Consider the following 22,735-nt stretch of genomic DNA (forward strand, 5'->3'; position numbering starts at 1 on the left):
TGCCTCCCGGTGCTTAGAGCAAGTTGTCCCCAGCCCCGCTGCACTGTGAGCTCTCTTCAGGGACCCCCCGTTTAACACCCCATGTAGCAGCTTGGGTTGTCATCGTGATGGTGAATGGCCCCATTTTGTAGAGGACACCCTGAAGGTAGAGATGTCCAACCCAGCTGCGGAGGGTCCTGCTCTCTGGCCAGGACGGAGGGCCCTCGTGAGCGGCGCTGTGGTGGGGCAGAGCCCCCGGGCCTGGGAGCCACTGCACTGGGGCAGGTGGGAGGGCAGCTGGCCCCGGTCCCAGCCAGCGGGCCAGACTGCTTCCTGCAGCACTGCGGAGTATCGTGGATCAAAACCCGGGTTTGGGGTGATTAAGCAGCCATCCCCCCACTCCTTCTCACGCCAAGCAGAATTTTAATGTGCTTCCAATTTCTCTTTTTAGCAGCATAAAGAAAAAAGAAAAAAATTAATCATCATTTATAAGAGAAGTTCTTTTCAGACAAATGGAGAAGCATTCAATGCTGATATATATTTTTCGCCCCTTTTAAATGGTATCTATTTAAATGCAGATTTTCTGGTTTCCTATGTGGAGCTTGGAAGAAACGCCTTTCAATTTAAATGTTAATAGAAGAGTAAACTTCAAAATCAAAATTTCTCCATAAGAGAGAGTGTTTTCTCACAGCATTAAATGTCTTTCTGTACTTTCTCCCTCCTTCTCCGCCATCCTCTTTCCTCTCTTCCCAACCCCCAGCCCAGCCTCTCTTGTGTTAAATGGTCTTTTTAAAAAATAAGAATACACTTTTCAGACTTCCTAAATTAAAATGTTTAATGCTGGGGTCTGTGGAATGAGTGTGTTTGAGCAGAGCGCCAGGGTGCTGATAAAGCAGAGATATCATCCCTCCACCTCCAGCCTTTTTCATCCCAGCCATTTATCAAACCTGCTGCTCTGAATGCTTTATGATGGGATTATTGTCCGGCTTGTGCTGCACTGCTGGTTGGGGCAGGGGCTGCAAGGGAAGAAAAGCCTTTAGTATAATATTGTAGTCAATCCTGAAAGTGAGCAAGGCTTTGGTGATGGAGTGGGATGGGCGGAGGAGGGAATTTGGATGCAGAGAGAATAACAGTGGAGTTAAAACAGGTGTATTACTAAGCATATCTCTTTCTGTCTTCACCTTCCTATCTTTCCTGCGATCCAGTCCTGCATACCTACAATTTCATTTATCTTCAGGAGGAGCTTAGGGTAAATCTGCATTTTACAAAAGACTCTTAACACTGCCTGATCCTGGGTTTTGCATACAATTATATTTCTTGCCTTTTGTCACACTCCGTTTGTCATCTTTAATACAAACTTTCTTTTAATTTCCTTCATCGCTCCCTTCCATTCTCCATCTGTTTCTGTCCCCTTATCTCTCCTTAGTGGAATAAAAGATAAGGGGGGGGAAAACAGTGCTTCCATTTCCTCTTCTGCTTCCTTCCAGCCCAGATAAGCCCTGGCCACCTTTGCAGGAAGTGATTCAATCGATTCTAATTGAAGGGAGAGTCTAAGATTAAACTTGAAGAAACTTCCATGTGTTTAGTAAAGGGCATCCTTCCAAACACGAAATCCCATCCCACTGATAAGCCAGCACTGTGATGTGGTAGCACATCTTTTCCCTTTGCCCTCCCCATTTCCAGTGCTGCTGCATCGGCCAGGGGAGTTACTGCTGAGTTGGACATATAGATACTGCGGTGGTGGTTGGAGTATAAAAAACCAGAGCGTGACAGGGCAAAGCATGCTCTCTGTGGAAACAGACATTTGTAAACTGGACAATAAAACTAGTTACAGATATAGTCATAGGATATATAAAGCTTTCTGTATTCAGACTGCTTGTATACCACAGTTCATGTCCTCTGTACACCATTATTATCTGAATGCCTCAAAGAAAAAATGGCCAGTCTGCTTCCATTGCACCCCTGGGAGACGGGAAAGAGTCTGATTTTCAGAGGAAAGCTTTGGAGCATCCAACCCTCCCATGGATTTCAGGGCAAGAGGAGCCCACTCCACTCTTCACTCTGGATGCCCAGCCCTTTGGAGGGAGGGAGAGAGGGAGGGTGCTGGTGAGAGTGCTGCCCCCGAGGTGTCCGCAGGCACCTGTGACCCTCTGACAGGACTACGTGGTGAAGCTTGCCTTGATACCCTGCACTGCATTTCCTCCTCTGCCTCGTGAGTGATTAAATGGAGAAGCTCGATCTTCAATGCTGTCAGTGTGGCACTTCCCACCAGCACAGAAATCACTTTACAGCAAAGGTTGTCATCTTTGCTCTGAAACCCAGAGCTTGTTCCAGCTTTCTTCCAGACCATTAGAGAATGCATCAAAATTTCCATTTAAAAAGCCAGGCTTTCCATCTGGCCCCTCATGCTGCAGCCAGGGCTGGAGGAGCTGGGAGCAGGGGTTGGTGCCTCTTATCCTTCAGAAATGATCCCTCTGGCCAGTTTGATGTGGAGCTGCAGTACTGTGTTGTGGTTCCTCCCCAGCAAGATCCTACTTATGATGTGGCATCTCAAAGGAGAGGTAGTTTAAAATAAGAGCTAACCAGTATAAAAACAGGTAAATCTCCAGAGCTCTTCAAGGGAGCAGGAAGGGAGCAGGAATGGAAAAAAATAAAAAAAAGCACAGCTCTGATCCGATAAGGTCCTGCATTTCAGCTTGAAATGGAGTAGAAGCCATTTTATTACATGTGCCAGTGCTTCAACACCTGTATATTCCTTGAAAGCTGCATAGTGAAAAGCTGCTTAGCATGTCTAGGACTGGGACACACTTGCTTCGTGTGATCTCACCTAGAAGGAGCAGGAAGGATTAAAGCTATGAATGTGAAGGTGGATGGTCAAAAACGTAGGTGCCTCAGACCTTCTTCTCTATTTCTAGGGAATGATGAAGGGAGAGGAGGGACGGAAGGGTTGACTGGGCAAAATAAAAACTGTACTCTGCTGGGAAAGTAGCTTGGTAATGTTCCTAGATGGTCATATTTTGCAGTGTTAAAAGCCCAGATAGTAAATCTGGAGAAAGAAAGAATAAAAGATCAGCTCTTGAACATCTCTGGATAAGTAGAAATGATCAACTTCATATGCCTTTTGAGGAAAAAAAGAAAAAACTCCTCTCCAAAATCAGAGGATGGGATTGGATGGGATGGGATGCAGTAGGGCAGAACAGAACAGAACAATGTCTTGACATTCAGCTACGCTGGCCTGCTACATCGGGGGTGTAAGGGCAAAGCTTTTGTTTCCTTCCTCATCTGTTGTTACTCAGAGCTGAGTAAGAACACAGTATATAATAACAAATCATTTTTCCTCCTTGGACAAACTTTCTTTTTTAGCAGAAGAGGCAGTAGGACTGGAACAAACAGTGGAACTGTTCTACTTAATGATATTTAAAGTCCTCTTTCCCCCAAGACGTAACATAAAGCTTCTGCCTTCTACAATAAAGCTCTACATCAGCTCACAGCTGCATCTAATGTGTTAAGCTTCTGCTGTACAAACGCCTTCTTTGTGCACCAACCTCTCTAATATCCGTATCATAAAGTCTATTGAACACAAATCCATATTTTCAGCCTCAGATGAGGCCCTGTTTTGCTTATCTTTTTTCCCTTCACTTAAACGAGCTTTGTTTCCTTCTTTCTCTACTGTCTCCTCAGTTATTATCTAGGCGTTCTCTTTCATCTCCTTCCTGCTCTACAGAGCAAAAGGCAAGAGTAAAATCAAGACTTGATATTCTGCATCCAGATGTTGCTTTCAGCCACTACAGAATTTCTTAGGCCCCTGTAATTTTCCCAAATAGGGAAAATTTTGATGAATTGCTTTCAAACACAAACACATCAGTGTGTGACCTGGTCTGGGACACCCAGTCCCCCTCTGGTGCTTTATGAGAAGGTTCTGTGGAGACAAGAAGTTGCACAATTATGTGGAGTTTACTATCCCTCAGCATAAATCCCTGAATGTATCAGCACTTGTAGAAGAGAGGGCTGTCCATTCACCCCCTCTGACGGACAGCTCACCTTTCTCTCTGAAGTTGCTGGGATTTCTGATGAAAGAAGACAGGCTGAAATGCCAGCAGTATACAGCTGGCACCAACTTTTTTATAGTTTCTGTTTTAAATAACTGTAGGAACACTTAAAAACTCTGGTGAAGGAAATCCAGACAGATCATCCCTCCTGACAAGAATAAATCGTGGCAGAATGCCCATCGTACACCCCATCTCACATAACACGTTGACTAGCATGGAGCACAGCCAGGAACAAGCATTTGTGATGTCTCATATCAGCATTTCCATATAGGGGGAGTTCATGCATCCTGGTAACCAAGTCCTTAGCACTTCTGCACTCAACCAACAACTCTAGTCAAGAGAAGGTGATTGGATTTTCCGGTTTAGATAAAGGTATGCATGTACCTTACCAACTTCATTGCACTTCTTGTGAAATGAAGGCTCACTTAAATCCTCCAGAGCACTACTTTTGCTTCTTTGTGAGGGTCTTCTGCTGCTGCTCTTTCTTTCATTTTTGAAAGGATTGTGTTTTAGTGTACATGTTTGTGACCTATGTGTTTCTGATTCACTCTGTGATGCAGAGTACTTGTGCATTAATATAATCTAATGTTACTTTTGCTGAAGTGGGTTTTATTCATTGCATTTGTGTTAGGTAGTCTTTAAACTGGAAGCTGGGTTTCCACAAAAGTCAATGAAAGGCACTTAAGAGATTTTAATGAAGTCTCAGGTAAACTATTACATGTTTCTTTTCTTATCGCTTTATTCCTGGATTGGAAAAAAAAAAAAAAAAAAGATTAAAACCTGACACTCTACTTTGCCAAACTCATCCAAAATACAGTCTTAAGCTGTGTAGAGAGAATCATAAGATCCAGAAGGTGCCACTCAAAATCATCTGCATTAATAGTCAAAGGAAGCTCAGTGGAAGTTGGTGAACTGTATTTTTGGATTGTGTACAGTTCTTAGACCAAGTTAGAAGCCAGCAGGATAATTTCCAATATATATATTTGTTTGGAAAAAGATGAGAAAGGAGTGATTTAGACTCTCTTCAATCGCAAATCTATTTAAATCCATACTGTTCAAGGGAGATGAGACTGAATTTAATACAGGAGGATACAGATCAAAGTGACCTGCTATGAAGGATTATGCTACCTGGGTCTTTTTGTGCTGATTTTGAAACTAAATTTTGGTCTTAGAATGGCACAGAAATCTAGTTATGATTTCTTCTTCTGTTTCCCCTTTTGTTGGGACATCCTGAGAAAGAATGGAGCTCTACCCAGAATCTCATCTGAGGGGTTCTAGATATGCATTTTATAACCCTTAGTGCCTATGGAGCTTTTTGTATTGGGAAAGTAAGGGAGGGAGATGTAGGATGGACTATCTGGAACACTATAATACAGAAGTGTTGCACTTTTTGTTGATCAGATAATGAACACCGTAGTTTGATCTGCTAACAAACGCTTGAAAACAAGCAGTTCTGAAAGCAAGAAGAGTGCCTTGTAGATAAGATGCTGGTCAGAAATCCAGGTAATATAAATTCAACTACAGGCTCCTCCATAAACCTTTTGCGTAGCCATGGGCAGGTTTTTTATTCCTGTCTTGGCTTGGTTTCCACATCTTTCATAGAAGGCTCCTATTTTCCTTCCTGTATGTGTTGTGAAAGAAATCTTCAATATTTTCAAAGTATTAAACTCCTCTATGGAAAGATAGATAGAGAGATATCAATAGGAGCATCAAGCCTTGCTTTCGAAAGATGACTTGCAGTTTCAAAGAAGAGGACAGAACATCAGAAGTCAAAAAGGCATATTGAAATTTTCAGAAAGCAACGCTGATTCAGAACATGTTATGTTTGCAGCTGCTGGGGTGTGAAACTCCTTCTACAATGTGACAAACAGTATGAAATACTTTATTTCTCATAGCAAATACAGATGGACAGATATCAGGGTGAAATGAAGGGCAGGGGCATTTGCAAACTGACAGCGAGAACTTTCTATTATATGCTGCTTGGGAAGGAATATATCTTAATCAGCTCTTCTGCCTTTCATTAGCTTCAGAAAACCTTTAGATTTAACGTTCTCCAGCTGAAGGCTAAAATACTGTTAGAAGATGCATGTTATTTTATGGGAATATTTATTTTAAAGAGTTTATCTAAAATGGTAATATCTGTCTTACCCTGAACGGTTCATGAGGCTTGTTGATTTCGAACTTAAATTTCAGTTTTAGTCATGGGAATTGTATTATTTCATTCCCTGTCTTTCTCCTATGTTATTAATCAAGGGATTTGTTGTTCATAGCCCACATAAGCAGGATGCCTGAATTCTTGGCCTGATGATCCACATTGTCTTTGAGTCCAGGCTGAATTCCCTACCAGTTTCATGCAGCAGCAGCTGTAGCAGTGCCAGGCACGGGAAGTCCTCCCAAAGTGAAGATGACATGTCATTCACACGTAACATTTAGTCCATTTGTGTGATAAAGAAAATGGGATGAAGAAGTTGTCTCTAAGCCACAGGATGCACTTTGCAGGATGTACTCAGGAAAAGTCTTTCAGTGCCAGTCAAACAAAAACTCATCAATTTGAACAAATGAGCTATTGCTTACTTATATGGCAACTCTCACTCCTAAATAAGCAGAAAGCATAACTTACATGTTGCCTTAAATATGCAATGCAAATCTTTGCTTTTCAGCTGTCCTTTTCTTCTTGAGTACCATGTCAACAGAACAGTAGTCATAAAAAGAATCCGTAATGTGGGTTTGTGTCCAGAGGAAGTAGGCTCCTATTCTGTGGCCTTCTATACACATTAAGTGCTTTCCCACAAAAGAATCACTTTGAATAGACTTGTTCCCAGCACTGACATCAGCCTCCTGCGGGCTCTAACGGGCGAGGAGCGCTGTCAGACAAGCACAAGGTGTTCATGAAACCAGCTTTACAACCCCCTTTCCCACCACTGCCATTTGCAAGAGCTGCCCTCAATGAGGGTTGTGATAGGGCAGAAGCCAAGCTGGTTTTGAACAGAAAAGAGAGTTTATATTTTATTTCTTTCGGATAAGCGCTAATGGAGAGGCTCGTGAGGAGCAGATTTGCAATTGGCATAAGGAATGGTAACCTTTAACTGAGTCTACCCAACTTGTAAGAGTTAGGATTTCCTAAAGGACTGCATTTTAAAAATTTTTTCTATGTGGTATTAATCATCAGTCAGAGGTTAGCCTTCTGTTTTTTCCAAGAGATAACATAAGCCCAGAGTTAAGATGCTGATGGATTTTACTGTGGTGTTAGAAAGGGAATTTCAGGTCCCAACAGAAAGAGAGGTCAAGTGAAACAAACCTCAATTATTGGATCCAGAAATCTTGGTCCTGCTATTTTAACTATTCAGTTCAATGGCAAAACTCACACTGATTTTAGAGGTGCAGAAACTGTTCCTTAGTTTGACATATAGGAAATGGCAATGCTTGTGATCCCCTCTGTGTCCTATGCCTGACACTGGCTCCATCAGCTAGTTGTTGGACTGGGTCTGAGGATCAATTCCCACCACAAATCCTGGTGCAGTTACTGCCATCCTGTAGATGAATAAAGCTTTTTAAATTCAGTTCATTAAAAGCAGGTTATTAGGCTATTGTTCCATTAGGAAGAGCAAAGTGCTGTTACCCAGAGTCAGTAGTCGCAAGTTAAAACAGAAGGGTTTTGTGGAGCTGACAGAGACAGCTCTGCAGCAGTTCTGAGGGATGTGTTTTGCTGGTATCGACGATGACATACGAGACAGTAAACATTTTATACTTTTATCTATCCTTCAAATTAAGCCTATGTCTTCATGGACTAAAAAGTAGCAAGATACTCTGCCATCAGAGATGCTTACTCATATTTACTGCTTGCTTTAGAATGCACTCTGAGAAATTCCCTAGGAACAGGTAGGTACTAGGCTGCTTGTGGGAAGTACAAGTTTCTGCAGGAAATACATTTTTTTCTGCACTAGACTTCCCTTAATGTATTCAGATGCTTTGTGGGGAGTTTTTGCTTGTTTTTTGGTGGGACAGTCACAAAAACTAAGATAAAAAGATGGATTCTAAGATGTACAGCTTCTTGAAAGGACACTGGTCAGTGGTGGGCTAAGGGCCTGATAATCTTTATATTGTAGATGGGAGGGTCTTTGTCCTTGTAAAAATTAGTGATAATCTACAGGAAATTATTGTAATTTCAGGGCAAGGGTTGTGTTCTGCAACTTGATTGTGCATAAGAAATGCTATAGTGAACGCAGCCATGAGTAAATCATCTTTCAGCGAATGAAATTATCCTGTGCTAACACACATGAGAGACCTTGCAGTCTCAGGATTTTGGATGAAGAGTTTTATGAATCTCTGATGGTGATAATTATCACTGTGACAAATTTCGCTGAATCTGCACTGCTGATATTGGTGGTTCTTTTGATACACTGTGGAAAAAGGGCAAAAAAAAAAAAAAAAAAAAAAAAAAAAAAAACAGAAACTTGAGTCAGCCTGAGAAATAGCCAAAGGCCAGCCAAGGAGAAAAGCTGCTGTACAGACTGGCGGCTGATTCACTATTTTCAAATCTTCTTCCCCCTGTCATAAGCATTCTGTTTCTTGAAAGAAAATGAAATCATTGCTATGCAAATAAAATTTGTTTCAAGAAGGAAACAAATGTTTGAAGAGCTGACTTGGCTGGAATTATCTCTGCACATATACTCTTGATATATCGATGCTTAAACTTTGTACAAATGCATGAGGGGGGACGGGGAACAGTAAAATGTTAGTGAAGATGCCACCATCTGTTCCATTATTTGAGAGTGTCAAGATGCTCTTCAGCTCCAGAAGTCCCTGCTATTTTGTTTGCCAGGTGGTCTCCCTTGCTCAGATTTCACATCAGAAACAGCTGGGTTTTTGGGTTTTGGTTTTTTTACCAGCACAGGTAGGAAGAGGAATCCCAGTAGTCCTGTCCTTTTTTGGAGAAGGCCAATGCTGGACATAGCAAAGGCTTAACCTAGATGGTTTCTTCTGTTAGATCTTGCAGATCTTTTTTCTTTTGTTTATGAAATAAATACGGGTTGGCCTCATACAACCATATCGCATGTACTACTCAGTTCTCACTTGCAGTGCACCAAATGCTTCGGTCCAGCCTCCTGCCCTCCTCCTACTCTCCCTGTTCCCTGGAGCACTCAAATACTTTCTCACCAAAAATCATTTGACAAGGTCATCATCTAGATGCAAAAAAGGGGCAAGAAAGTGTCCTGTGCCCCAGTGTGTATCTGCAGCACGTTTATTGTCTCTGACACAAGAGTATCTATGTGCTTCACCATCCTCGAGGTGCTTAGTTTCACAGACAGCACTGTTGGACAGCAAGGAACTATACCTCGACTTATGCATGGGAAACTGAGGCCCAGAGGAGCTAAGTGACTTGTCCAAGGTCATACAGGCAGTCTGCTGGAGAAAGGAGACGTGAGTCCTGAGTTACACCTGCACTGGGGCAAAGTGCAAAGACCACTTTGCGCATCAGTTTGAGCAGGTGTTTTCATTGGATGCAGTGAAGTAACGTGTGCAGACATGAAGGTTGGATGTAAATACAGGTTGTGCTAGTACCAAGAGACTAAAGCGATTAGGTGTAGCATTGCACTGACACCACTGTACAGCTTCTAATTCCTGAGCAAGTTGTCACAAGTCACTTGAGCGCATCTGCACTGAGTGCCATTGCAGAGGGAAAACTGTCAATGGCTCTCTCCCTCCAGCTCAAACTCATGTCTTAATCTAGGGATTATCCTACCTCTGAACCCCCTTCAAGAAAATCACCTTGTGCCAACACACACCAAAGACGTTGCGGTAGCGTTTTGGATTAAGAATTCTCTGAACCTCTGATGATGATAATTTATCACCGTTCACAAGCACCCTGTTGTTCTGTCTTCCCCACTGCAGATCTGCGCAGGATGACAGCTGGCTTCATGGGCATGGCTGTGGCCATCATCCTCTTCGGCTGGATTATCGGGGTGCTGGGGTGCTGTTGGGATCGAGGCCTTATGCAGTATGTGGCAGGGCTTCTCTTCCTCATGGGAGGTAAGGATATTGGTTTGTGAATAAATGTGTTCTCTTTGCCTTGTTGTTTTCATATTCTCTCTTCGCATGTGTACCTCCTTTTCCATGTCTTTGAAAATCTATTTTCAGAGTTGTTTGAGATGATCTGGCCTTGGTTTCATTCTGAGCTCCTTCTGGTGTACATCAAGGATAATGTAATCACATGTTACTTCTGTGATAAAACAGTGCCCATAAGACACAGGACGGGAAAAGACCTTCTGAGTTTTTAGGCCAGTCCCCTGTTGTCACAAGGAACACTGTCACAGAATCCCCTTGCTCTTAAACTTAACAAGCTCCATCTTAAGATGAGAGGCAGCTGTTTCATGTTGGGAAACTTTGATGGCCAGAACCATGCTCAAAGTTTTAACCTATATTTACTCCTGGTCAGCTGTTCTTGTTCAGGCATATCTTTTCTTTCTCTGACGTATCTATAAAGAGCAATTGTATCCTCTCACCTTTCATTTTCCTACTCTAAATATACTATATTCTTGTAGTTTCTTCTCAGTAAGACCAGTTATTTTTGATCATTCCAGCAGCCCTTCCTGCCACTTGTTCTTGTTTGTATTTGTGTTTCTCAAATAAGGATGAGAAGGAGCGTTCCCACATATGGTCTGATTAGTACCTTGTATTGTGACATGAAGTTTCCCTAGCTCTGCTGGAAAGCCCTTTTCTGAAATATTTTGTGTTTATGTTTGCCTTTTTCGTGCTGCATAAGACTGGGGACCCACAGTCATCCTTCAGTTGGATAATACATCCAGGCCTTTCTCCTCTGTTATTTCCTACTGATGAGCTCCCAATTTATAGCAGAGATGCTGGTTATTAGTCCCTAGGTGCATGACTTTGCACTTTATGCTTTTGAGTTTTTCCCATTTCTACAACACCAGCTTTCAAGGTCATCCAATATTTCCCGTGTAATATTCCAGCCGTCCTTGCTACAGATGCTGCACAGCTTTTACAGAGCTGGGAGAATGCCTCAAAATGAATAGTGCTACTTCTGTCCTCTCTTCTTTGCCATGCCAGTGGGCTTTTTTGTTTTTTGTTTTTTCTCCCCACAAGCAGATCGTCATTTCAAAGCATTTTTGTTCCTTGTTCACCTGTACTATGGCGTGATATAGCTAAAAGTGTGAAATACAAGAGAGCACATGTAGTTGCAGAAGAGGCATTAAGTAATGAGTATTTATGTTCCAGCACTTTTGGTGCTAGTGAGATAGACATTAGTTCTTTCGGCACCCACAAACACATGTGAAGTGTGTTAGTACCTTGTGCAAGCACACATCAGTCTATGTATGGATATCTGTAAATGATGTGTTGTGGGTGTTCAGTACTTTATGGGTAATGGGTCTGCCAAACTAGCTTGGTATTTCTTATGTAATTAAAAGCCTGGTTTGTATGGGGGCTGCATCAGTGTAATATGCTCAGATATCAGTGTGGTATTTAACTTACTACAGCACGACATTCAGATTAAAACATTAGGACTATACTAAATAAGTACATCAAACTATTAAATTTATTAGAAATTAGCAAAGTCTTGTTTATTAATTGGAAATTATCAGTATATATCAGGGAGTTTCTAGTGCAGCTGCAGAGATCAGTTCTTGCTTAGTGTTATTTAATAGTTTGCCAGTGATTTGAAAGATGTCTGATAAAAGTTTTCAGGTGAAGCAAGATTCAGTGTAACCATGTACAATGGGATAGGTCACTCCTAACTTAAGAAGAGCCACCTAGACCTTTTGGTATGTTCAAACAATACATGTTTCAGTAGAGACAGATTCAAGGTCATGCAACTGCGAACAGAGAAAGTCAGTCATACTTGCAGAAGGGGAAGCCACCTCTTGGAAAGCAGCAACACTGGAAAGGTCTCTGGGATCACGGCTGGTAATCCAGCTGCATGGGAGCTCTTTGTGCAATGCGGCAGGTAAAAGTGCCCGTTCATCCCTTGGATGCTTTGATGAAAATACGCAATAAGAGTATGAGGTGACATTATCTCTGGGTTAAGCAAAACTATTTCTGGACATCTTGATCTGGTGTCCATAATTAAGAAGGATGTTGAAAGACTGGACAGGTTTGGAGAAGAGCTGCAAGAATAACTCAAGGTCTGGAAAACAAGAAAAACACAGCTTGCCGCAAAAAGCCAATTGATTGAAACTGTTTAACAGAAGGTTTATAATTGACTTGAACACAGTGTGGAAGTACCTATGCAAGGAGAAGCCATCTGATAGTAGCATGCTCTTTGACTGAGCAGACAAAATAATAACGAGATCCAGCAGTTAGAAGCTGAAACTAATTGAGACGAGAGGCACCAGATTATTTTATCTGCCAAATTCTGCCAAGATGTGTGATATTTTTAATAAAGATGTGTTGGGATGAGATCAAGCGTATTTTCTGTGCCAGCGTAGACATGTGGATCAGGGTTACAAAAGGTTATTCTCTTTGTTGTTTGGCACAAGTCAGTAGCAACTGCTACACCTTTCCTAATTTTTTTTAATAGCAATTGTACATAAAATGATATCTACAAATTTAAGCAGTCAGTTAATACATATTTAGAGCCATCTAATCTAAAAGCCAGCAAGTACTAATGTTTGCTTACCCTGTATGTTATGCATTTATTCCTTCTACAGAGGCCTTCTACAGGCAACAAAATCCTTTAATTTGAGCCTTTTTTTGCTGGGTGGAGTTTGAATGCAAAGCCGTTACCTTTGTAAACACACAATTGCTGCCAAGATAGCATCCCATTGGTCCTCCAAATGCATAGAGCCAGAATGCCTCTTCGTTTCATTTAGTTATCTTCTGGTCCAATAGTGGGAATAATACCTGGGGAGGCTTATGACATCTGACCTTATTGCAGATGACAGGAGACTTTGTTAAATTAGTAGCTATGGCCAGTCTGAAATCTAACTTTCCCTTCCATTTGCAGTGTTGCTTGTTTCAGATATGTTTGTGGCATTCCTTCTGTTTTAATTTCTGGTCAAACAGGTCTTCTGTAACTACCTCAGGATGAAACATTTCTGGCTCACGATATCTATGAGTTTTGTCCCTTACTGCCATAATTCCTTGAACAGAAAATCTCAGTGGAAGACAAAGACGTGTGCTGTGATAATCTGACAATGCCAGGCCTGTTTTCCTTGGACCTCTGGTTCTTTATTGTACTTACTGAACAGTCTTCTCGCCAGCCCATGGGACAGTGCCTAATGAGGACTTGCTGTAGTGCACTTGATCTAATTTCTCAAGCAAATTGTTCAAGTAAGTTATTTGTGAAATGCAGGCCATTAGCTCATCTGGAATTCAGGGCAAGGAAATTGTGATTTTGAGTACTAGAGTTATTGCACTATTATTCAGCATGTCTTGTAAAACGTTAAAAAATTGTTAATAGTTCATCTTTCCTGTTTAGTCCAAATGTAGCTGTATCAACAGCAATCACAGATCTCTTATGGATTCTGATGTTCTTTTGCATAATTTTCTGTATTTGTTGCAGAATTCCTACCTGGATTCTTTATCTTGAATGACAGCATTTGCCTGACCACCGTATGATTTTTCTTAGTCCCTCATCTTGCACAGTACCAGATGGATACTGCAAGTTATGTTTAGCGTTTCTGACTTCATTTTGCATGTTGGTACTGTTACACAGTTTCCCGTACCCGGAGTTGCACTGTCTGTTTTAATTTCATTTCAGTATTGGCAGCATGCTTTTATCCTGCAAGGTGGAAAAGTTTCTCTTTTGGAGAATTTCTCCATTTAGAATTGTACTCTTAAGCTTTCCTAAGACTGGTTCATTTTACTGCATTTTTTTTGAGACTATTTAATTCTATTACGGAAGTTGGTCATACTCAAATTATACATACTCTAAGCAAAACCTCTTGCAGCTTCTTGCTTTTTCTCTCCATAAAAATTATTGAAAATCTGTGCGCTGGCAAAAGTTCCATACTGGGCATGTCATTCAGTAATTTTGCAATTTTATAATCATTTCAGGAACCTTAGAGGCATCTGTAACACTGCTTCCAAATGTCAGAAACCTGTGGCAAAACTGATGCTTTCATGCACATCAAGTATTTAAGGATACCCTAAAAAGAATTCACTTCAACATATACCAGAAGAAATGTACATGGAGCATTTTATACATTGTTTTTTGACCAAAACATGTTGACTTTGTTTTTTGAAGTCTGGTCGTGTCCTCTTCATCAGTTCCCAGGAAGCAGTACTCTCATCTTCTGGCATTGATGCTTTCCTTTGAATGTATACAAATCCTTGACTCATTTGGTTTTATTATCATGGCAAGCCTGGTAATTCACGTGGTCAGTGTCTTTATTCCCTTAGTAGGATCTAATATTGTTGTCAGGTCAAGGTCAAGTTTCACTTTTACCTACAGCACTGAGGTGTTGGGATGCTATGAGATGGCACATTGGCAACTCTACCAAAGCAAATTCCTATTGCAATTGCAACCCTCCTTTCAGTAGCTCATCAAGCTATTTAAGAATAATTTCTGTATTGTGATAAGCAGACAAGCTATATATCCATATAGTTAACAGCCTTTCCAATTACTCTCCAGCATGTGCAAGCATAGGGTTTTCTTGGTTCAGTATTTCAGATTCTGGTACTGGACAGTCCTTCCACAGACATGCAAACACAGCTTCACCACACCTCTTGTTATTGTACTTTCTTCAAAAAACACCCTTTAAATATAATCTCTTATAGCCTGAACTTTTCTCAGTTCCGCTCTGATTTCATTTCATTCAGCTGCTTTGAGATATCTTTTGGGTTTCTTTAGTTCTGGTTTTGAAGGCAGGGCTGACTTCGTACCAAACACCCTAGAGCCCTTTCCCTCCTCCTCAATGTCTGCCGTGGCGCAAGCGTGGCGGCAGGGGCAGCCCCATGGCAGCAAGCCCCAGTGTTTCAGCAGCAGTCAGTCCTCCTCTGCCCTGCTCGGTGCATCTCCCAGGCGAACTGCTGTCCCTTGTCCCGGCTGGACGTATATAGTGGCGCTTCTAGCATCTTGTTCCAGTACTTGCTTCAGCACAAAATCGTCCCTGGCCAAATTGCATCCCTGGCAAAAGCTGCATCACTTTCCTTTGTAAATGTATTAAGAGACTCATAAAGAGTGCTGTTTTATCATCCTTATCAGAGCTCTGTCCTTCAGCTACACATTCATGTATTTTCCTTTTGCAAGTCCATGTAATTTGTAAAGAGAGCACATTTCAGTGAAATAGTCAGGTTTTTTACTGCATGCATAACAAGGCAGCCCTTCAGGGACAGACTTCTGCATTGTTTTATTTTGTTTCACATTTACTGTAAATAAAGGCAATATATCATTTCTGCATTTGTTTCCCATTTTATCTGTTCTCTTTACTCTTTTATCTGGTCTCTGCCAGCCCTGTCTTGTGACATACACTTTAGGATCACTCTGGGTTTTTTCCCCATTTGCTGACGCTTTCCTTAGAGAAGCATACCATTTTACTAGCCTTGCAACTATTCATTATTCTTTGCAAAGTCAAGTATGTTTCTCGCCATAACCTTGCTTTGAGCCAATTATAAATTTTACCATTAATAATTCAGTCTGTAATTAGTCTATTTGGAAATTATTCCAGCTGCTAACTGCCCTTATTCATGTGATTTAGCAGATCTGTAATAAAATGATCTGTAGTCTTGTATAGCATCTCATTTCCTGTCTTTTCGTAGTGACACTTTTGCATGAAATACTGGATTTGGGGCATTGTTTGGGAGCATCAAATCTCCTTTTGTACTGGCACTGAAGGGCCTTAAAGCCCTGCTGTCCTGCTATACACAGCAATGCAGTGGACATATTCCTTTCTGATGTTTCTGTTCTAGCACTTGCTTCCAAGAACATTTGGAAGTTCTTTCATCCTTTCCTCCCTTTCCCCTTCAGTAATGTTTTGCCAATTTGGGTGATTCAAGCACTGTTTGGAAGCTCCATCTCTGCTGCTGATTTAGTTTTCTTCTGACCCACCTAAGACTGCTGTTAAGAGTTTGCTCTTTGAAGCCTGTCCAAATTCACAGGACTTAGGTCAGAGTTACAAAAGCTTTGAACATTTTCCCACAGCAGAGGTCAACACCTATTTTTTCCAGTGCTGCTATGGCAGCGATAAGCAGGAAGGAAAGATGTGCGAGAGGAAAGAAAAAGGAAAGTTATGCAGGTCGCTGGCACAATTTAATGCTTTATTTCAGATATGCAAGAAAGGATGTTTCTTAAAGAAATAAAAAACAAGTCACTTATGAATGTATGGGTGCATTCTCCTCACTCCGCTTTTGTATTCTAATCCAGAGATAAACAGCCTTTCATAAACCATTCTCATTCTACCGCCTTGTCAGGAATATTTTTTTCCAAGTGCTCTTCCTTCCCTCTGGCCAGGGATAAATCCTGTCAACAAACCACTTTCTTATCCCTCTGGTCAGAGCCTGGCCTGAGCTTTTACCTCTGGTCGCTTTGCCTTGCCTAAACCATGTGCACGCTCCCCTTGGTCTGTTGCAAGGTGCCGGAGGGGCCGAGGGTGCACACGGGCAGCGAACCTGGGCTGTTTGGCTCAATGTGTGCTAGAGCCCAGCAGTTTCCAAAACGCTGCACAGTCGTCAGTACAGGTGCATTGCACACCAAATTGTCATGTATGGGGCAGTTCTGCTGGTTGTACATCCTCATCCTCTTTTCCTCGCCACCTCTGTGGAGAGACTCATATTTAAAATCCCCAAATGTGTGAGTTGTGATTCCTTTGCCTGTGCTTTGCATATGGTAGCAGATGACAACTGAAACATCTGTGTATTTGCAGCCATGGCTCATTACCAGCTGTTGAGTCATTTGCGACCCAAATTTAACTCACCGTACTTTGAAAATAGCACATAAGGGTAGAAAATAAGAGTGTTTATTCTGCACAACTGTGGTGCTGCCATCTCAAAATAATCATTCCACTGCTGAATAATTTAAGAAACACAAATGTAACAATTTAGAACAGCAAGTGTAGGCAAAGCTCTGACTGACGTCTCCTAGGCGGTTTCAAAGTATCTTCATAGCAGCTGCCAAGAGCAGGCAAAGAGAAAAATAAACAACAAGAGAAACAAGATGACAATTTTTGGAGATCATCTTGAGCTGCCCTGGGTCTAACAGGGCACCTAGGATTTGTGTTTCTCGCTGATGGTCAACACATCTACTCATTCCTCAGGGTACTCACTCGGAGTGAAGCAATCAGTCACAGCAGTTCAGATGGAAGATACGTTTTGTGATCATAGCTATTTTTTTCCTTTTGCACAGCATTAGTCTTTGAAAATTCAGTTTCTAATGCTTCTTCCCCAGAGCTAATAGCTTTAGAAAGTTTACATAAAATCTGGGTTTTTTCCATATGCAATGACAAAGACAAATGCACATGTGTGTGCACTCTCATGTATCCATTCAGAACCTAAGCTTAAGCTACATCAAGTCATCTTTAGTAGACTAGAGGTATACAATGAGTAGCTGTAATCTGAGCAGTGAATCTTGGCATAAATATAATTATCACTACGGAATAATATCTTTTTCCAGTTTGAAAATTATTTATAATTCAAAAAAAGTTGGATCACTGGAAAAATGATATACCAATCATCTTTTAATCTGTGGGAGACACTAAATTAATGATGGCTGCACAGTGTGTGCAAGTACGGGAACTTAAGAAGTCAGCAGAACTCCTTTAAGACTAGCATAATAACTTACATATATGTATTGACCTCCAGATGGAGATAAAGGCCAGTTTGTATCAAGAGGTACCACAAATTGATTATGGAAGTCTTTGAAACAAGCTTTGGCGTGACGAGGTCAGCCCCTGCTCTGCCATGCCTCCCACACCACGTGTATACACTTTTATTCCTGTTTCTGCTTTTGGTTAAATTTTGCATTATGCTTTAAAGTGATTTAAGGCCTTGAATTGGAATAAACAACTTGAATTAATGTATAGCATTAAAAGATTTCAAATGTTTAAAGCTCTCTAAGGCCCTTGATTGTTTAAAACTGTCAAACACATTACAAGGGTGTTGGAGAAGGCAGAAAAGGAGCCAATGAGGGTCTTCACGGACCTGTGATGAGATGTTGAGCCTGGAGCAGCCATGCAGTTTTTGTGCCTCAGTGCTCCTTGGGTAGTACCAAGGCAGAGTGCATGCATAGTAAGATAATATTTGCTCTTCATTACAGCGGGGAGTTAGCCTATTTTCAGAAATACCATATCCTTCTCAGTTTCAGGATTTCTCAGTCCCTCTTTCCAAACCACTGTCTTCGACTCAGCTTGTGGTGTCCCTTGCAGACAGTGTTGCAAGTTGTGGTCTCTGGTCCCACTGCAAACTGTGTTCCTTGGGCCTAAAGAGTGGTGCTTCTTTCCTTATACATACCTAAGCCTGGACACTGATAAGAACATATACGTGGCTAGGATTGGAGATGCTTCTTAATCCTGACTGACTATCATTGAGCTCCTTCTTGCTATTAGTACCACTTTGCTTTTGAATATTGTTATCTAATTTCTTCTTTCACTCTGAAAACAAACTTTTAGGAAATCATCCACATAGCTATACACCTCCCTCACCACCTTTCTGGGGTTTTAAAATTATGTTGAGGTGGCCTGTTTAGCATTTCCAAGCTAGAAAACAGTTGCTTGGCTGACTGCGTAACAAGATGCTACGAGGTTCACGATACATTATGCTTAAAAGGGAGAGCCAGGGTAGCGTGCTGCCTGCGTGCTACCCTGGCTCTGCCACACAGCTCAGCGTGTTAGGTCTGTACTTCTAATACTTCTCTATGCTTACTGATGCACTGAGAACACATTTTGCATTTATTTATTAATGTTAGCACCCATTCTGAAAATGAAATAGGAGACTCTGAAAACATGAAAGATTGCCTACTTCTACTGTACTGGGTTCTGTATGTCACTGTGTACCTTCCACTGAAATCAAAGGTACTTTTATAATTTCATGTTGTAATACTCCTCAAGGGGAATCAAAGCGCATATCTTTGCATCTCCTACAGCACAAGTTCATAAACAGAGCTATATTCTCCTTCTCACACAAGCATACTGTTTTCACTGGATGCTTTTTTTTTGCAATTCCTCAAGAATTGAGCTGATTCTTTAGGTCAATACCAACAGACTCATCCTAAAAAGCAGAACCTAAGAGTTAACTTAGGAGAATAAGGGATAGGAGAGGATAAAAATGGGGTTTTCCTAACAATAGCAGAGCTGTATTGCTGGGGATAGTCATTTAGAGATTTTTTTTTTCCCCTGGAAGGTATAGTACAACTAGAGAATTCATTGTCAGCTCCATAGTATTTGATCTCTGTGGAAACATTAGCAGCTGACTTCAAAGTCAAACTTCAAATGTGTTGGATTTTTTTGCTCTGTGGCTTGTTTCTGATGCTCCTAGATATGCACTCACACCCTGGCGGGAAAATACCTCCATAAACAATTCTGGGAACCTTCTACCAGATCACAGAAGAGCATTGGCATTAGGAGAAGGAGAGGAAAGACTTCTTATGAGGTGCAGAGATCTGACAGTCTGGAGCAGAAGACAGGGCAAGTAGTGTATGTGCAAAACAACTCATTGTTTTTCAGTCTTAACTCAAATTGATCTGCTTCCCTGAACTTGGCCTAGAGTACACTAAGAAGTCAGCTCATTCTGACTTATCAGCGAAAGGAACTAGTCACATTCCCTTGCTTGTTCATTTTAAAAGGCAGCTATACTGACTTGTAATTTCTCACTCTCCAGAATAGAAGGTACTGATAGGGGTATAGATGCCTTCTAGAGTTATGAGAATAGAAAATCTAGTCTGGTCTATGAAGGGCATGCAGGCTAGTTTGCTTCTCAGGGATGTCAGTAGGTCTCACAGGTTGGCTGACAGGAAGTGAACTAAAATAGAAACAAAGTAGGAGAGATGGATCCAATAGGAATACAAAAGACTTTCCCACCCACAGTCCTGAAAAACAAGCTATGCGGTATTTTAAAATTCTGTGGTTGGTCCTTATCACTTGATAATGTCACCAGGTCTTTGATCTGTTGCTGGCTTCTGAATTCCAATGGCAAATCATTTCAAGGACAGAAGATGACTGTGGAAATAAAACTGGCATTTATTATTGAGTTGGTATTTAAAAATATATACATATATACATATTTACTGAGTCCTTCTGCATGCCTGGCATCAACAAGGAAAGAAGACTGTATGGGCAACAGAAGGAAGAGTAATACTGGCATGATGTGCTAGACAGGAAGAATTCTGTATGGAGAGAGAAGTGAGCAAATTTGTATGTGTAGCAGATCTTTTTAAATGCAGAGATTGAAGCAGGGCTTAGATTCACCTTCGTGCATCTTTGGATCGTCAGCTTAGATAAACAATGTTCCCCTTGCACAAATCGCTGTTGTGCTTGCATGGACTAATCTGCCCAGACACAGCAGTTCCATGGGCTGCTGGACACTTCACAGAATAAGCTGCTAAACCAGACAGAAACTAGATGAGTGGGGCACTCCTCGTTTCCACCCAACTTGGGCCTGACCTGGCTCTTCCAGGGGTTACAGAAACTAGTCACGCCTAGGTACTTGTGTGAGGTGGAGATGCTGCAGATATTGTATTTCCTTGGCAACAAGAAAGAGGATTTCAGCATGCTCCATATCGTGTGATCCCCAATAGTGGTATTGCTTAGGATATACCAAAGGGATTTTTCTGTTTCTGTCAGGGTAGCTCAGGGAAACAGTAATGGACCTCAGAGCCTTTTGCTGCAACGATCCTCAGTTTGCATTCAGTCTAACCAACTGAAAGTCATTTCAACCAGAGTCCTTTGGTCACTTGAAAAAATGAATTTACATGCTTCTCTCTGACTCTTAATGGGAAAGTGTCCAAATCAGGTAGCCATCACCATCATCCAGAGCTCCAGTTGTCTTCTTTGTAGTGCCTTCAGCAAAGAAGAGGAGGATTAAAAAGGCATGTGGGTAACTCTACACTTTCACCCCTGAAAGTAGCCCCTCTAAGAGTATTTTTAGTGGCATACACCTTGGCAGTGTGGAAGAAGGTTGCACTGAGGTTGTTTATGCTATGTTTCTCTTTCAGTCTCACTTCAGTCTTGAAGAACGTAAGTCCAAAGGCTTTTCGGCAATTTGAAACTTCCTACAAAAGAAAGCCTCCAGAAACAAAACTTTCTGAGAGACATTTCATTTTCTGTCTGGAAGAAAAGACCCTGCTTGGAGAGAGGTAGAACTGTTCTGGTTACTAAAAGACCAAGTGCGAACTAGTGCTGGGATTTGCTGGGCTGTGGGAGATGTCTCTGTGGCAAAGCAAACCCAACCCTGGTCACACAAATTTCTCTCCAGCTCCGGTAGATGGCTGGAGTGGAGGGCCTCATCCTCAGCTACATTTTGATACCAAACTTACCTGTCTTTTCATCTGGCAAATCTGAGATAGGATGGAGTCACTTGAGCTGGCTGTGACCTCCAGTGCCCCTTTTCATTTGATCTGTTAGTCTCAGAGCATCAAGGTGCTCTGACAGGGCAATCCTGGGAGGTCCATACTACAGATCATGAAATAAACCTGCCAGCAGCCTCTGCCTGTCACCAAATGCAGTGCCTGTGAACGGGGTGATGGGATGATGTCACTAATCTTCCATTAGAGTGTTTCTTCGTTTCGACATTAAGAGAGCCTCTTTCTTTGTCTCCCCTCTGTTCCCAGTACAATAGTGAATAACATCACACTACTACAACTGGCACAATTTTTGCTGCCTCCTCTGTTGTGGCTGCAAGTTCATGAGTCACTGTGTTTCTTTAATGGCTGTAGTCAAGTCCCTTTAATATTGTTAGGTTATTTTGGGTGGGTCATAGGAAGTGCCACTGCTAAAGTAATCAGAGGATTATTTAATTCTCAGGCTTCAAATGAACTCCTGTTTTTCTCTCTAGCCCATTTTTTCAAAATACAGCTTACCTTTAGCTTATAAGTAATGTTGCCTTTCCCTTGTGTGCTAGCTCATAACTTCAGAGAGTGCTCACTCGCAGCAGGTGCTCACTGGCTGCAGTGGCACATAGCAGAGGTGTCCACTCCTCGGGCTGTCCCAGGCACCATGGAATATGGTAACAGAAACACCGCCATGTGCAAATGTGGAGGGTACTGTAATGTGCGGCATTCCTTGTGGCTGTCAATTGTGCCAGTATTGTGAACTGAAGATCATCCTATCACTGCAGTAATATTGTTGCACACATTATGCTGATTTACAGGAGCCTAAGGATCTTGCTCATTAAGTATTTGCAGTTGTGTCAGGGGATACTTAGTCCTCTGATGCTATAACATACTGCAGCTTGTGCAGCTGTAATTCAATAGATAAGCATCATTGCTGAAGTAATACAGAGCAGAGTGTCCAGCTCTGGGATGGTATGGATGCCACGGGTATGTTTTGTGATAGGAGACCATATGCAAACAGCAATCCGGCAGTAACTATAATACAGGAGCATGGCATGGCTATAGACCCTGCAGTTTACTCTGGTTCTTAGTATTAAAAAGAAATGTATTAAATTCCAGCCTAGGTGGGTTTATGGTCTCATCAGGACACAGCACAGAATCTCCATCACCCAGTAAGACTTCTCTTTCCATCTCTGCTTTTTTATAAGGGCAAATTTCCTTTGCTATTCTGCAACCTATCAGTGATGCTGCAAGCTGCTGTAATAGTATA

At 41.6% G+C, this 22,735-nt stretch overlaps 1 protein-coding gene across 6 annotated transcripts in view; it reads left to right on the forward strand.

The window, feature by feature from the left end:
* The window catches only part of TMEM178B (transmembrane protein 178B), a 231,906-nt gene that overhangs the window by 190,400 nt on the left and 18,771 nt on the right, over positions 1-22,735 (forward strand). For all 6 annotated transcript variants that reach the window (XR_010389766.1, XR_010389767.1, XM_064514264.1 and 3 more), the window contains one exon: positions 9,921-10,058. Coding sequence is in view for 4 of the 6 variants with exons in the window: in XM_064514264.1 (XP_064370334.1) it covers positions 9,921-10,058 (138 nt within the window). In the remaining 2 variants the exon portion in view is untranslated. The remainder of the gene's footprint in view (positions 1-9,920; positions 10,059-22,735) is intronic.

Source organism: Dromaius novaehollandiae, chromosome 1 (genome assembly GCF_036370855.1).
Source record: "Dromaius novaehollandiae isolate bDroNov1 chromosome 1, bDroNov1.hap1, whole genome shotgun sequence".
Taxonomy (NCBI): domain Eukaryota; kingdom Metazoa; phylum Chordata; class Aves; order Casuariiformes; family Dromaiidae; genus Dromaius; species Dromaius novaehollandiae.